The sequence below is a fragment of the Choloepus didactylus genome, chromosome 5, assembly GCF_015220235.1.
Source record: "Choloepus didactylus isolate mChoDid1 chromosome 5, mChoDid1.pri, whole genome shotgun sequence".
NCBI classification, from domain to species: domain Eukaryota; kingdom Metazoa; phylum Chordata; class Mammalia; order Pilosa; family Megalonychidae; genus Choloepus; species Choloepus didactylus.
In genome coordinates, this window is record NC_051311.1 from 57,707,797 (window position 1) to 57,724,718 (window position 16,922).

Consider the following 16,922-nt stretch of genomic DNA (forward strand, 5'->3'; position numbering starts at 1 on the left):
GCACAACTGAGAAATGGAAATTTAAATTTTATTTAATTTTAATTAATTTAAATTTAATTTAATAAACCACACCAGGCTAGAAGCTACTGTATAGGATGCTGCAGTATCTAGAGTATATTATATAATATAAGATAGGCAGAGTCTCTAACTTAGAAAATACTTGCAGAACAAAAATATAAAGTGAAAAATTAGAGAAATGGTTTATCACAACTGAGGTAAGATTCAAAATGGATGTGTATAATAACCTTATAAACTTAAGGCCTAGAAATTCTGGTTAGGCACAAGAAAACGATGATCAGCAATGATCAGAGTTAACAGTAGGCACTAAAGCGCTTCTGTTAAAAAAAAATACCACCTTCCTGGGATGGTTTCATAGGAATATGGAAAGAGAAGGACAAGCTACTGTCTCTGCAACCTTAGTACTGGGCACAATAATGATGAAGTAAAGAGCAAACTAAACTGAGAATTTGAAGACTTGCTTCCCATCCCAGTGAAGGCACAGACATGCAGTGTGACCATTCTGAGGCCTGCATATGCAAAATAATAGAGTTGGACCACAAGATCTTGAAGATCTCTAGCAATAATGCTAATTTAAGAGAGAAATAGATAACTAATTCTATAACTAATTCTGCAATTCATGAAGCCAATTCCAGGAACCAAAATCATGAGATTTATCTGCCCTGGAGGTTGGAGGGATGTTTATCCTTGTGGTTGTTCAGGCTGAGAAAGCAGAGAGCATGACTTTTTATTACTTTTTATTACATATGCATGTGGGTTCCGCAGGAATTTTAGCAATGGAAACCAAGTGGGTCAGGGGAGAATGAGCCTGGAGTCAAAGAACCTACCCCAGGGTTCACCTTCACAAAGGCTAAAAGCCAAACTCACTGTCCAAGGGAGTGTGGGCGAATTTGAGCCTGATATGGGCTCTTGAATTTGAGTGTCCCTGACTCAGATTTCAGGCCCAAAGTCTTCAGAAACCAGAGATAAGTAGGGAACCAGGGAAATATTCAGATACATGGAAGTATTTCATAGAAAAAATATTCAACATTTAATTTCTGAAGAGAATAGAACAGGAGAAAGAGGTTTAAACTGAAGCAAGGGGCTTTATTAAAAAAGATGACCTCCTAGATGGTGAGGTTGCTTAAAGAGCTGAATATATAATCAAGGGAGATGCAGAAACTCTAATCCCTGGAGAATGTTTTTTTTTTTTAATACAAAATCCAAGACAGAGAAGAAGGCCCCTGAGGAAGTAATGTAGACAAAATAAGCTTTTGAGCTCCCAGTTCTATGTAGTCTATTTTTAAAAGCAACACATCCTTAAAACAAAAGGATAAAATATATTTAAAAAATCATTAATGTTCAAATTAGAAAACATTGTAACAATTTTTATGTATGTTACATTTTGTTCTGAGAATTTGCTTAACCATAACAATTAATTTCAGAGTCTTTATTTAGGATTCTTATAAACAGCAGGTATTACCAACAGCACATAATTTTGGGCCTTTTTCACAAGGTTGGAATTATGATAAATGGGAGACAATACATATAAATTAAACCCTGACTGCCCAACACTAGATATGCTCCTGCTCAAATTCCTTACATTGAAGCATGCCTGTTAAAACAGATCCTGAACATGAAGATATTCTGGAGGTCAGGCTGGGAGACAGAGATGGAGGCAGTGATAAAGACACAAGCAAACAGAAAAAAAGAACAGAGAGACCCTTTAGAGAAGATCAAGCTAGGTCAATCTGAGTCTTCTCCGGGATTATTTCTGGAGCTCTTGGCAAAAATGCTCTTTTTATCTGGGATCAAATAATCTTCAGGCTGTTGGTGGTCAAGCTTGTTGCCATATGGAAAGCACGTACCTGAGAGTGAAAGCAATGCAGACGAAACCAAGAAAAAGGCACAGAGAGAGAGAGAGAGAGAGAGAGAGAGAGAGAGAGAGAGAGAGAGACAGACAGACAGACAGACAGACAGACAGATGGACAGAGAAATATTGTAAGCATGTCTGTGACCACCTGATGGCATCTTGTGAACCTCTGGATTCAGCCATACTTGAAGCCCTTGGACTTACCAGTTTTATGAGTCACTGCATTCTTTTTCCTTCATTGGAAAGAATCTTAACTAGAACAGGAATAGGGAAGATTGAGTGGGGAGTACCAGAAAAGACGGAGCAGGAATTATGTAGAAGGCAAAAAAGAAGAGCAGTGACTTCAGTGTTAGGATCTATACGAGGTGAGGAGAGCCCTTTAAATGTAAAGGAGATAAAGTGACATTTAGGCAAAACAGCAAAAGAGATCAAAATTACCTTTGTAAAAATGGTTAACCCTTATCTTCTGGGACAGTGTATGGTTAACCACACCCTGCACTATAATGCAATACTTTCATCAGTATGATATGAAATGTTTCTGGTGGATGAGAATCCTGCTTTGATATCTGACGAGTTTTGCTACTATGAAAATAAATTGTTTGCAAACTTTCCCCCACTCCACCACATTAATACCTTCTTAAATTTAATAAAACAGGGCCTTTACCATACCAATCAGTTAACAGGATGTGGAGTAAGCAATAAATCTAAAATTTTCTTTTCTTGATTTCTTCCCAACCTGCTATGTTCACGAGTGCCAGAAAAAAGACCATCATTTTCTTCATGCTAGCTAGTCTCCAGACTTGGAAACACTTTTGTTGAGGTAATCACTTGGTTTACTTTCAAAAGAATAATAAAGAGCGTCCCTCGTTCCCTTTCTGGAGTCACACTAACATGGATCAATCAAAGGAACCCATTATCAGAGAATCTCCTGCTTCGTTCAAATTATAAACATCATTGGGCATTTCTCTTGGCAATTCAAAGAACAGGCAAGTGTGCGTGAGCTAGGCTTGTTGTCAGCAGGGTAAACCAGATTTGCTTGATGCTTTGTTTTAGCAAAGACACCATAAGTAATGATTACAGTTCACTTGGGTTTTACACTAATCTTCAAAATGCTGACAGTCACTTAAATCACTCACTGGGTGGAATAATCACCCTGAAAGGAAGAACGGAGAGGGTATAACTTACATTATAAAATGGAATTGAGCACAGGAGACAAAATATCAACAGGCATGGTAGAAGAGATGTTTGTCAGAATAACAGAGATGATTAAAGACATGAATTAGACATCAACTGTGCTGGGTACTCTTAGTGACATGAACGCAACAAAAAAAAATTGTGCAATTACAAAGTTGAGCATAACTCAGAAAGCATCTTTCTCCTTTTGAAAACAGTTGATGCCAGCTTAGCCTGTATGAACCCTCAGTGGTTTGCTATAGAGGTTATATACTATCTTGTCCTGTGGAGCCCTTTTAGAATGAACAAAATGAAAAACTGGAATGCTGTGCCATTGTATTATTAAATATTTATTATTTAATTGTATTGTATTATTGTATTATTAAATATTAGATACTGATGGCCTACCAAACAAGAGGATACCTGCCAATCATTTCTTATAAACCTACCCAATGAATTTGCCAGAACCAAAGGAAACCAGGAAAGAAAGCATCTGGTACATTTCCAGAGCTGTTTATTTCACAATTATCAAAGGGAAAATTAGTTTCTTCTGACATTTTTTGGGGGAGTGGATATATATGGGGAGATAAAATTGACAATTTAGACTACCCTTGTGACTGAATTACAATGTTGAGGACACTTCCAAGGCTACTTACTTATGCAGAGTCTGCTTAGATGTAAAACTGTGCCCAAACTTTGCTTAACAGATGGACATTTTCTGATCTTACGGATTTTTGAGAATAAACATGGATACTTTTATCATCAGATAAAAATTAATATTATTTATAACAAAAAGTATAAAATAGAAAGTATTATTTTAAAAAGATTTCTAAAGTGGATTATTTGAGCTCCCTCAGAAGCCCCACTCCTGTGTCTCTTCTCCCCAGACCCTCATGGCCCCCAGGAGAGGAACATAATCAGCATGAGACCATGTAGAGAACGATTTCTAGATTCTGGCTATGAGGCCTGTACTTCACAGAATTATCTACCCCTGTGAATTTCACCCACAGCTCTTCCATCTCAAAGCTGGAAATCATGGTTAATCAAGTAATAACTTCTCAAAGGATGGTGATAATAAATAACTCATTCTAAAGTTCATGGTCCAAATAATGGAAGCATTTTCCTTCTAATAATTTTCTAACAGTTAACCCTAATATTATATTCAGAAGTTGTTTTGTTTCTTTCTTCCTCCCTCTGGTATTTTACTTTTTCTCTCCTGTTTTCCATCTCTCCATTCATGCATCTTAATTTGTCTTTCTTGTTTACTCCTTCATCACATCATTTTTTTCTTTGCCTCTATTTTAACTGCCTAATATATACTTCCGAACTGATGCTTTTAAAAAAGTATTTATTTTATAGTCTTGAATAAAGTTTTTGTGCCCTAAAGTTTTCAAATTACTCTTCTCTGAGTCTTTGGTCCTTGAAAGAAAAAGAGGTTATCCGTTCTTATTTAACATCCTATTCCTTAATTTCTTTGAAATCTATAATTGTTATCTCTCAGCCATCTCTTTTCCAGAATAATTGTTTCCCTCAATGGCTCTATTTTCTAGCACCTTTAATCACTTCTATTCTCTTTTCAGACACTTCTTCACTAGCTTTATATCAGTTAAAATGACAGTCTCACCATGTGCTCGGTCCTGAGCTCTCAGACAGTCCTGCCCTTGAGAGGTTGTTGTATAGGAGGACAAAAAGTTTTGCTTTCTGTTCTGAGATGCAGTACAGTAGTTGAATCTTATACAATTTATATTTCTAAGGCTTAATATCAAGCTATGTTAACACGGCCTTTCTCAGCTTCCCATGTCCCACACAGAGAGCCTGAGATTTGTTCCTTTTCCAGAATCACAGTATGACAACAGCAGCACAAGCAGAATTCTAACATGGATCTTCTGACAACTTGGACACTCTCCCATATGGTGACACATAAATGCCTCACATTTCAAATGGAAGGACTCAGTGTTGTTCCTCAGTTGTCCCCAATAGCCACTCTACTAGATACTCACTCTGGGATGTAGACAGGTTGGAGAAAGCTGACTTTGTTCGACTTGCCAACCATTCCAGGCTTTCATGCATGTTGGCCAAGGCTTTGAGGTCGCTGACATCACGTAGGATATCTTGTGGAGGGATTAATTTATCACCCAGGTTCCCAATAAGAACTTCAGACTCCTTGCCAAAGGCTGCCCTGAAAAATAAATCAGAAACATACTTTATACACAGCATAAAAAAAGGCAGGGGTGGGAAACACTTTTGAAGGCATGCCTAGCACAATGTTTGTTAAAATCACAGTTTTATAACATCCCATTTTCCCCAGGCTTAAGTGTATAAGAAAACTATTATATGCCCATTTAAAATTATTATGATAGGGAAAAAGAGTTTTTGAAGGAAGAAAGAAGTGACCCTGATGCTTGTACCCTCAACAGGAACTAGTATGGGCCTGACCTATATGGTGACAGTCCCTGGGGATGGCTTCTATGCCTGTTCTCCTAGGGGTTTTTTCCTTGCCTCTTCTGCTATGGAAGTCATTGAACAGCTTAGGGTGCTAGATATGTACATGGTTTGAAGTTTATTGTAAAAAATAAAACATACAAGTTAATCTGGTACTTAGAAAATGTTTTAAAATGTTCAAAAGAAGAAAGGGCCTAGCCTCTTAAGAGAAGAGTTTATAATTGAGACGGATGGCAGGCTTCATTCATTTATTCATTCAGTGACTTGTTCCAAAAAGGATCTGAGGCAAATAAAATATAAAGCATTAGAGCATTCATCATTTGAAAAAGGAAACCAGTAAAAACCAATGCCAGTACCATTTTACTAACTGGAAAAATATATAATCAGCAGCCAGGTTTTACACAGAACTCAGAGTCTTCATAATGTTTTGTTGGTGGCTGAAATATCAAGTTACACAGGGCTATAGAGAATGGAGTTGGAAGGGACTCTAGAGACCATATGATACAGCCAATGCACAGATAAGAAATAGAGGCTCTGAAAGGTTAACTGTTTTGCCTACATGACACATGAGTGGCAGAACTGGGATTCAAGTTGTCTAATTCCCACAGGCCTCTCCCCTTCAAAAGGAGCAGAGAGGGCTGAAATCATAAAAGATGAATGAGAGGGGGCGGGGCAAGATGGCAGATTGGTGAGCTGTATGTTTTAGTTACTCCTCCAGGAAAGTAGGTAAAAAGCCAGGAACTGCGTGGACTGGACACCACAGAGCAATCTGTCTTTGGGCATACTTCATACAACACTCATGAAAACGTGGAACTGCTGAGATCAGCGAAATCTGTAAGTTTTTGCGGCCAGGGGACCCGCGCCCCTCCCTGCCAGGCTCAGTCCCAGGGGAGGAGGGGCTGTCAGCTCCAGGAAGGAGAAGGGAGAATTGCAGTGGCTGCTCTTATCGGAAACTCATTCTACTGATTCAAACTCCAACCATAGATAGACTGAGACCAGACACCAGAGACTCTGAGAGCAGCCAGCCCAGCAGAGAGGAGACAGGCATAGAAAAAAAACAACACGAAAAACTCCAAAATAAAAGCAGAGGATTTTTGGAGTTCTGGTGAACACAGAAAGGGGAAGGGCGGAGATCAGGCCTTGAGGCGCATATGCAAATCCCCAAGCAAGGCTGATCTCTCTCCCCTGTGCACCTTTCCTTAATGGCCCTGGTTGCTTTGTCTATTAGCATTTCAATAACCCATTAGATCTCTGAGGAGGGCCGTTTTTTTTTGTTTTTTTTTTTTTTTTTTTTTTTTTTTTTTAAATCCTTTTTGCTTTTTCTAAAACAATTACTCTAAGAAGCTCAATACAGAAAGCTTCAAAGAATTGAAATTTGGGCACGTCAAGTCAAGAGCAGAACTAAGAGAGCTCTGAGACAAAAGGCAATAATCCAGTGGCTGAGAAAATTCACTAAACACCACAACTTCCCAAGAAAAGGGGGTGTCCACTCACAGCCACCATCCTGGTGGACAGGAAACACTCCTGCCCATCGCCAGCCCCATAGCCCAGAGCTGCCCCAGACAACCCAGTGTGACGGAAGTGCTTCAAATAACAGGCACACACCACAAAACTGGGCGTGGACATTAGCCTTCCCTGCAACCTCAGCTGAATGTCCCAGAGCTGGGAAGGGGGAGCAGTGTGAATTAACAGAGCCCCATTCAGCCATCATTTCAGCAGACTGGGAGCCTCCCTACACAGCCCAGCAGCCCAGAACTGCCCTGGGGGGACGGCACTCACATGTGACATAGCACAGTCATCCTTCAACAGAGGACCCGGGGTGCACAGCCTGGAAGAGGGGCCCACTTGCAAGTCTCAGGAGCCATACGCCAATACCAAAGACTTGTGGGTCAGTGGCAGAGACAAACTGTGGCAGGACTGAACTGAAGGATTAGACTATTGCAGTAGCTTTAAAACTCTAGGATCATCAGGGAGATTTGATTGTTAGGGCCACCCCCCCTCCCCGACTGCCCAGAAACACGCCCCACATACAGGGCAGGCAACACCAACTACACACGCAAGCTTGGTACACCAATTGGGCCCCACAAGACTCACTCCCCCACTCACCAAAAAGGCTAAGCAGGGGAGATCTGGCTTGTGGAGAACAGGTGGCTCGTGGACGCCACCTGCTGGTTAGTTAGAGAAAGTGTACTCCACGAAGCTGTAGATCTGATAAATTAGAGATAAGGACTTCAACTGGTCTACAAACCCTAAAAGAACCCTATCAAGTTCAGCAAATGCCACGAGGCCAAAAACAACAGAAAATTATAAAGCATATGAAAAAACCAGACGATATGGATAACCCAAGCCCAAGCACCCAAATCAAAAGACCAGAAGAGACACACCTAGAGCAGCTACTCAAAGAACTAAAGATGAACAATGAGACCCTAGTACGGGATATGAAGGAAATCAAGAAGACCCTAGAAGACCATAAAGAAGACATTGCAAGACTAAATAAAAAAATGGATGATCTTATGGAAATTAAAGAAACTGTTGACCAAATTAAAAAGATTCTGGACACTCATAGTACAAGACTAGAGGAAGTTGAACAACGAATCAGTGACCTGGAAGATGACAGAATGGAAAATGAAAGCATAAAAGAAAGAATGGGGAAAAAAAATTGAAAAACTCGAAATGGACCTCAGGGATATGATAGATAATATGAAACGTCCGAATATAAGACTCATTGGTGTCCCAGAAGGGGAAGAAAAGGGTAAAGGTCTAGGAAGAGTATTCAAAGAAATTGTTGGGGAAAACTTCCCAAATCTTCTAAACAACATAAATACACAAATCATAAATGCTCAGCGAACTCCAAATAGAATAAATCCAAAAAACCCACTCCGAGACATATACTGATCACACTGTCAAACATAGAAGAGAAGGAGCAAGTTCTGAAAGCAGCAAGAGAAAAGCAATTCACCACATACAAAGGAAACAGCAGAAGACTAAGTAGTGACTACTCAGCAGCCACCATGGAGGCGAGAAGGCAGTGGCACGATATATTTAAAATTCTGAGTGAGAGGAATTTCCAGCCAAGAATACTTTATCCAGCAAAGCTCTCCTTCAAATTTGAGGGAGAGCTTAAATTTTTCACAGACAAAGAAATGCTGAGAGAATTTGCTAACAAGAGACCTGCCCTACTGGAGATACTAAAGGGAGCCCTACAGACAGAGAAACAAAGACAGGACAGAGAGACTTGGAGAAAGGTTCAGTACTAAAGAGATTCGGTATGGGTACAATAAAGGATATTAATAGAGAGAGGGAAAAATATGGCAAACATAATCCAAAGGATAAGATGGCCGATTCAAGAAATGCCTTCACGGTTTTAACGTTGAATGTAAATGGATTAAACTCCCCAATTAAAAGATATAGATTCGCAGAATGGATCAAAAAAAATGAACCATCAATATGTTGCATACAAGAGACTCATCTTAGACACAGGGACACAAAGAAACTGAAAGTGAAAGGATGGAAAAAAATATTTCATGCAAGCTACAGCCAAAAGAAAGCAGGTGTAGCAATATTAATCTCAGATAAAATAGACTTCAAATGCAGGGATGTTTTGAGAGACAAAGAAGGCCACTACATACTAATAAAAGGGGCAATTCAGCAAGAAGAAATAACAATCGTAAATGTCTATGCACCCAATCAAGGTGCCACAAAATACATGAGAGAAACATTGGCAAAACTAAAGGAAGCAATTGATGTTTCCACAATAATTGTGGGAGACTTCAACACATCACTCTCTCCTATAGATAGATCAACCAGACAGAAGACCAATAAGGAAATTGAAAACCTAAACAATCTGATAAATGAATTAGATTTAACAGACATCTACAGGACATTACATCCCAAATCACCAGGATACACATACTTTTCTAGTGCTCACGGAACTTTCTCCAGAATAGATCATATGCTGGGACATAAAACAAGCCTCAATAAATTTAAAAAGATTGAAATTATTCAAAGCACATTCTCTGACCACAATGGAATACAATTAGAAGTCAATAACCATCAGAGACTTAGAAAATTCACAAATACCTGGAGGTTAAACAACACACTCCTAAACAATCAGTGGGTTAAAGAAGAAATAGCAAGAGAAATTGCTAAATATATAGAGACGAATGAAAATGAGAACACAACATACCAAAACCTATGGGATGCAGCAAAAGCAGTGCTAAGGGGGAAATTTATAGCACTAAACGCATATATTAAAAAGGAAGAAAGAGCCAAAATCAAAGAACTAATGGATCAACTGAAGAAGCTAGAAAATGAACAGCAAACCAATCCTAAACCAAGTAGAAGAAAAGAAATAACAAGGATTAAAGCAGAAATAAATGACATAGAGAACAAAAAAACAATAGAAAGGATAAATATCACCAAAAGTTGGTTCTTTGAGAAGATCAACAAGATTGACAAGCCCCTAGCTAGACTGACAAAATCAAAAAGAGAGAAGACCCATATAAACAAAATAATGAATGAAAAAGGTGACATAACTGCAGATCCTGAAGAAATTAAAAAAATTATAAGAGGATATTATGAACAACTGTATGGCAACAAACTGGATAATGTAGAAGAAATGGACAATTTCCTGGAAACATATGAACAACCTAGACTGACCAGAGAAGAAATAGAAGACCTCAACCAACCCATCACAAGCAAAGAGATCCAATCAGTCATCAAAAATCTTCCCACAAATAAATGCCCAGGGCCAGATGGCTTCACAGGGGAATTCTACCAAACTTTCCAGAAAGAACTGACACCAATCTTACTCAAACTCTTTCAAAACATTGAAAAAAATGGAACACTACCTAACTCATTTTATGAAGCTAACATCAATCTAATACCAAAACCAGGCAAAGATGCTACAAAAAAGGAAAACTACCGGCCAATCTCCCTAATGAATATAGATGCAAAAATCCTCAACAAAATACTTGCAAATCGAATCCAAAGACACATTAAAAAAATCATACACCATGACCAAGTGGGGTTCATTCCAGGCATGCAAGGATGGTTCAACATAAGGAAAACAATCAATGTATTACAACACATTAAAAACTCGAAAGGGAAAAATCAATTGATCATCTCAATAGATGCTGAAAAAGCATTTGACAAAATCCAACATCCCTTTTTGATAAAAACACTTCAAAAGGTAGGAATTGAAGGAAACTTCCTCAACATGATAAAGAGCATATATGAAAAACCCACAGCCAGCATAGTACTCAATGGTGAGAGACTGAAAGCCTTCCCTCTAAGATCAGGAACAAGACAAGGATGCCCGCTGTCACCGCTGTTATTCAACATTGTGCTGGAAGTGCTAGCCAGGGCAATCCGGCAAGACAAAGAAATAAAAGGCATCCAAATTGGAAAAGAAGAAGTAAAACTGTCATTGTTTGCAGATGATATGATCTTATATCTAGAAAACCCTGAGAAATCAACGATACACCTACTAGAGCTAATAAACAAATTTAGCAAAGTAGCGGGATACAAGATTAATGCACATAAGTCAGTAATGTTTCTATATGCTAGAAATGAACAAACTGAAGAGACACGCAAGAAAAAGATACCATTTTCAATAGCAACTAAAAAAATCAAGTACCTAGGAATAAACTTAACCAAAGATGTAAAAGACCTATACAAAGAAAACTACATAACTCTACTAAAAGAAATAGAAGGGGACCTTAAAAGATGGAAAAATATTCCATGTTCATGGATAGGAAGGCTAAATGTCATTAAGATGTCAATTCTACCCAAACTCATCTACAGATTCAATGCAATCCCAATCAAAATTCCAACAACCTACTTTGCAGACTTGGAAAAGCTAGTTATCAAATTTATTTGGAAAGGGAAGATGCCTCGAATTGCTAAAGACACTCTAAAAAAGAAAAACGAAGTGGGAGGACTTACACTCCCTGACTTTGAAGCTTATTATAAAGCCACAGTTGCCAAAACAGCATGGTACTGGCACAAAGATAGACATATAGATCAATGGAATCGAATTGAGAATTCAGAGATAGACCCTCAGATCTATGGCCGACTGATCTTTGATAAGGCCCCCAAAGTCACCGAATTGAGCCATAATGGTCTTTTCAACAAATGGGGCTGGGAGAGTTGGATATCCATATCCAAAAGAATGAAAGAGGACCCCTACCTCACCCCCTACACAAAAATTAACTCAAAATGGACCAAAGATCTCAATATAAAAGAAAGTACCATAAAACTCCTAGAAGATAATGTAGGAAAACATCTTCAAGACCTTGTATTAGGAGGCCACTTCCTAGACTTTACACCCAAAGCACAAGCAACAAAAGAGAAAATAGATAAATGGGAACTCCTCAAGCTTAGAAGTTTCTGCACCTCAAAGGAATTTCTCAAAAAGGTAAAGAGGCAGCCAACTCAATGGGAAAAAATTTTTGGAAACCATGTATCTGACAAAAGACTGATATCTTGCATATACAAAGAAATCCTACAACTCAATGACAATAGTACAGACAGCCCAATTATAAAATGGGCAAAAGATATGAAAAGACAGTTCTCTGAAGAGGAAATACAAATGGCCAAGAAACACATGAAAAAATGTTCAGCTTCACTAGCTATTAGAGAGATGCAAATTAAGACCACAATGAGATACCATCTAACACCGGTTAGAATGGCTGCCATTAAACAAACAGGAAACTACAAATGCTGGAGGGGATGTGGAGAAATTGGAACTCTTATTCATTGTTGGTGGGACTGTATAATGGTTCAGCCACTCTGGAAGTCAGTCTGGCAGTTCCTTAGAAAACTAGATATAGAGCTACCATTCGATCCAGCGATTGCACTTCTCGGTATATACCCGGAAGATCGGAAAGCAGTGACACGAACAGATATCTGCACGCCAATGTTCATAGCAGCATTATTCACAATTGCCAAGAGATGGAAACAACCCAAATGTCCTTCACCAGATGAGTGGATAAATAAAATGTGGTATATACACACGATGGAATACTACGCAGCAGTAAGAAGGAACGATCTGGTGAAACATATGACAACATGGATGAACCTTGAAGACATAATGCTGAGCGAAATAAGCCAGGCACAAAAAGAGAAATATTATATGCTACCACTAATGTGAACTTTGAAAAATGTAAAACAAATGGTTTATAATGTAGAATGTAGGGGAACTAGCAGTAGAGAGCAATTAAGGAAGGGGGAACAATAATCCAAGAAGAACAGATAAGCTATTTAACGTTCTGGGGATGCCCAGAAATGACTATGGTCTGTTAATTTCTGATGGATGTAGTAGGAAGAAGTTCACTGAAATGTTGCTATATTATGTAACTTTCTTGGGGTAAAGTAGGAACATGTTGGAAGTTAAGCAGTTATCTTAGGTTAGTTGTCTTTTTCTTACTCCCTTGCTATGGTCTCTTCGAAATGTTCTTTTATTGTATGTTTGTTTTCTTTTTAACTTTTTTTTTCATACAGTTGATTTGAAAAAAGAAGGGAAAGTTAAAAAAAAAAAAAAAAAAAGAAAAAAGACAAACAAGGAAAAAAAAAAAAAAAAAGATGTAATGCCCCCTTGAGGAGCCTGTGGAGAATGCAGGGGTATTCGCCTACCCCACCTCCATGGTTGCTAACATGACCACAGACATAGGGGACTGGTGGTTTGATGGGTTGAGCCCTCTACCATAAGTTTTACCCTTGGGAAGACGGTTGCTGCAAAGGAGAGGCTAGGCCTCCCTGTATTTGTGCCTAAGAGTCTCCTCCTGAATGCCTCTTTGTTGCTCAGATGTGGCCCTCTCTCTCTGGCTAAGCCAACTTGAAAGGTGAAATCACTGCCCTCCCCCCTACGTGGGATCAGACACCCAGGGAAGTGAATCTCCCTGGCAACGTGGAATATGACTCCCGGGGAGGAATGTAGACCCGGCATCGTGGGATGGAGAACATCTTCTTGACCAAAAGGGGGATGTGAAAGGAAATGAAATAAGCTTCAGTGGCAGAGAGATTCCAAAACGAGCCGAGAGATCACTCTGGTGGGCACTCTTACGCACACTTTAGACAACCTTTTTTAGGTTCTAAAGAATTGGGGTAGCTGGTGGTGGATACCTGAAACTATTAAACTACAACCCAGAACCCATGAATCTCGAAGACAGTTGTATAAAATGTAGCTTATGAGGGGTGACAGTGGGATTGGGAATGCCATAAGGACCAAACTCCACTTTGTCTAGTTTATGGATGGATGTGTAGAAAAGTAGGGGAAGCAAACAAACAGACAAAGGTACCTAGTGTTCTTTTTTACTTCAATTGCTCTTTTTCACGGTAATTATTATTCTTGTTATTTTTGTGTGTGTGCTAATGAAGGTGTCAGGGATTGATTTAGGTGATGAATGTACAACTATGTAATGGTACTGTAAACAATCGAAAGTACAATTTGTTTTGTATGACTGCGTGGTATGTGAATATATCTCAATAAAATGATGATTAAAAAAAAAAAAAAAAAAGATGAATGAGAGGGTTAGGGAGAAAAATCGTGTCCTTTCAGGAAAGTTATACACAAGTGGGTATGCAAAGCTGATGCTGAAGAAGGCTGAAACAGGCAGCTGGAGAGTTTTCTGTAAGTTCCAAGGCTTTTAAAACTCAAAACATGATAAGTGAGAAGAAGCAAGGGCTATATTTAAGAAGAAAAGACAAATTAAGTGTCAACCAGGCAGTGATTATTAACAGCTGACATACAGTCAGAACGATGCTTAAATGACACATAGGCATTTAGTGCCCAGCACCACTGAATGAAATAACTGCTGTGAATTACATGTTTCTTAAAAAAGGTTTATGCCACTTAGTAGTGGCTCATAATTATGTTTCTTATTTAAACAGAAAGTTACTTCTTAAAAAAAAAAAAGAGAAGGCACAATTGATTGGCTGATTTGGGTATGTATGGCTTACAGAGGCAATAACATGCAGTAGACTAAGTATGTTAAACTTAGGTGTGGTACAGATCTTAGCTGGGGATCTTGTAAAAGGTCTTTGCAGTAGGGCCTGGAATTATGCAGGTGATTTTTAATAGTTTCCAGGTGATATGAGTCTGCTTGTCTGAGGGCCACATTTTCTTTGAGTGGCAAGGATTAAAGCACAGCCTTCCCAGTCAGATAATCCTGGGTTTGAATTCTGAATCTGCCACTTACTCCCTATGTGAAGCTGCTTAATTTCTCTGAGCATTAGCTTGAAGTACTAGTACTGGCCCTGTACAAAGACATGAAGGATTAGATGAGGCAAGTGCTAAAATTTTGTATCGTGAAAATTGTCAATAATTACAAAAGTATACAGAAGAGTATAATAAATCTCTGTGTGTATCCCAGCTTCAACTATTAGTAACTCATGGTCTTGTTTCATCTATCTTCATCCACTCCCCCTCCTCCTTGGAATATTTTGAAGCAAATAATTCAATGATTTTTTTTAATATTCATTTTATTGAGATATATTCACATACCACGCAGTCATACAAAACAATTCGTACATTCGATTGTTCACAGTACCATTACATAGTTGTACATTCATCACCAAAATCAATCCCTGACACCTTCATTACCACACACACAAAAATAACAAGAATAATAATTAAAGTGAAAAAGAGCAATTAAAGTAAAAAAGAGCACTGGGTGCCTTTGTCTGTTTGTTTGTTTCCTTCCCTTATTTTTCTACTCATCCATCCATAAACTAGACAAAGGGGAGTGTGGTCCATATTGCTTTCCCAATCCCATTGTCACCCCTCAAAAGCTACATTATTATACAATTTCAATGATGTTTTTAAGTGCATAACACAGTACAGGCAGTTTACTAAAAGCTAACAAGTTGTAGCTGTTATTATCAGAACTGTTGAGATGGCTGGCTTACTTTGTGTGAATCCAAGGTATGAGATGATGAATTAAATTTAAATAGATAAGAATGATCTCAAGGTCTAGTATTACAAATGGAAACTTATAACACCACATTAAATATCACTATGTCTCAGAGTCCAAACTTTCATCATGATCTTCAAGAGGTAAAATGTGGTGAACAAAACTGTTAGTTGCCTAGCCAATATCCATTAGATCCCCTGCCTTTTTAGTAAAAGCACCCTAATATTGTTAGGGTCAGCAATGTGCCCAACTTCAAAACAAAACAAAAAGCACAAAATTTTTCAGTCTCCCTTGCAGATGTTGGGGCCAATGAGATGTAAACAGAAGTCACTAGATGGGGCTTCCAAGAAAGCTCTTCCTAGCAGTCTTAATTAGTTGGCAGGGACCTCTTTTTGCTTTCTCCCTTTCTGGAATGCAGCCATGTGATTGAAGCTGCAGTAACTCTTCTTCAAACATAAGGTAACCTTGCTTATGGAAACCACACTAAGAATGGTGAGTCAAAAGACAGAAGGGCACTGGCATGGTGATGACATCATGAAGCAATAAGACCCCTACAACCCCAGACATATGTTTCTGAGCTTCATCCTATATAACAGAAAATGAAACCCTATTTGCTGAAGCCACTGCTATTTCAAGTTTCTGTTCCTAGCAGCTAAATGCTATTTCTAACTGATGCAATGATCTAATTAGCATAAATGATGTCATCCTCAGAAAACTTTCTCTGAATTTAGATATTCCCAAAATCTAGTTATAGCGAAAGGCAAAATAATATCTCCTCCATGATTTGAGCCCGGCACACGGTTATAATATCTTTCCCTTGGCTGTCAGTCAAGTTGTAAACATTTAGTTTTGTTAATCTGTCCTCATATATCAATCTTTCCATCCCCTTAATCATCTTTGATAAATATAACACAAGAAGTGCCTCTGAGCCGGATGGTTAAAAAGCAACAGGGCAGGCAAACAGCTTTGAAACAGGCTCGCAGCCATTTTTATGTATGTAGCGTAACCCTGGGTGGAATGTGACAATCGAGACAAATGTATTTATGTAAAAGTCTGATCTGCTTGTGTGGGATCTTTGGGCCCTGGGCATGGCTGTGGTATGCTTCCAGTGCTATGTGCCTATCCCATTTCCCTTTGGTTTGCTGAGATGTGCTTAACTTCCTCAGACAGGAGAGCAACAGACTGAGAAAAATACAAACTGCCTCATGTTGAATACATAGTAGACATCTCATTTGACAGGAATCCATAATCACTCCCTAACAACCTGGAGAGTGCACAGGAACCACGACGTTGAGAATAACTGATTGACAGCCATAACCATGTCAGACAAAAAGCGATTCCTTTGAGGTTTTGTGTGTGTCAAAGAGCATGGTGGAGGGTTTTATGTGTTACAATATCCTTAAAGGGACTACTTCAGCTGTGTCCTACAGATTTTCTCTAAACCCTCTGGTTTATTGAGTAAATTAGGGTATATCCACACTATGGAAAAACTATGTAGTCATTAGAAATTACACAGCAGAAAA

General features: G+C 38.7%; 1 protein-coding gene across 2 annotated transcripts in view; it reads right to left on the bottom strand.

Annotated features, from left to right (window-relative positions):
• The window catches only part of EXOC4 (exocyst complex component 4), a 953,704-nt gene that overhangs the window by 123,878 nt on the left and 812,904 nt on the right, over window positions 1-16,922 (bottom strand). For both annotated transcript variants that reach the window (XM_037836132.1, XM_037836133.1), the window contains one exon: window positions 5,044-5,222. In XM_037836132.1, coding sequence (XP_037692060.1) covers window positions 5,044-5,222 — 179 coding nt within the window. The remainder of the gene's footprint in view (window positions 1-5,043; window positions 5,223-16,922) is intronic.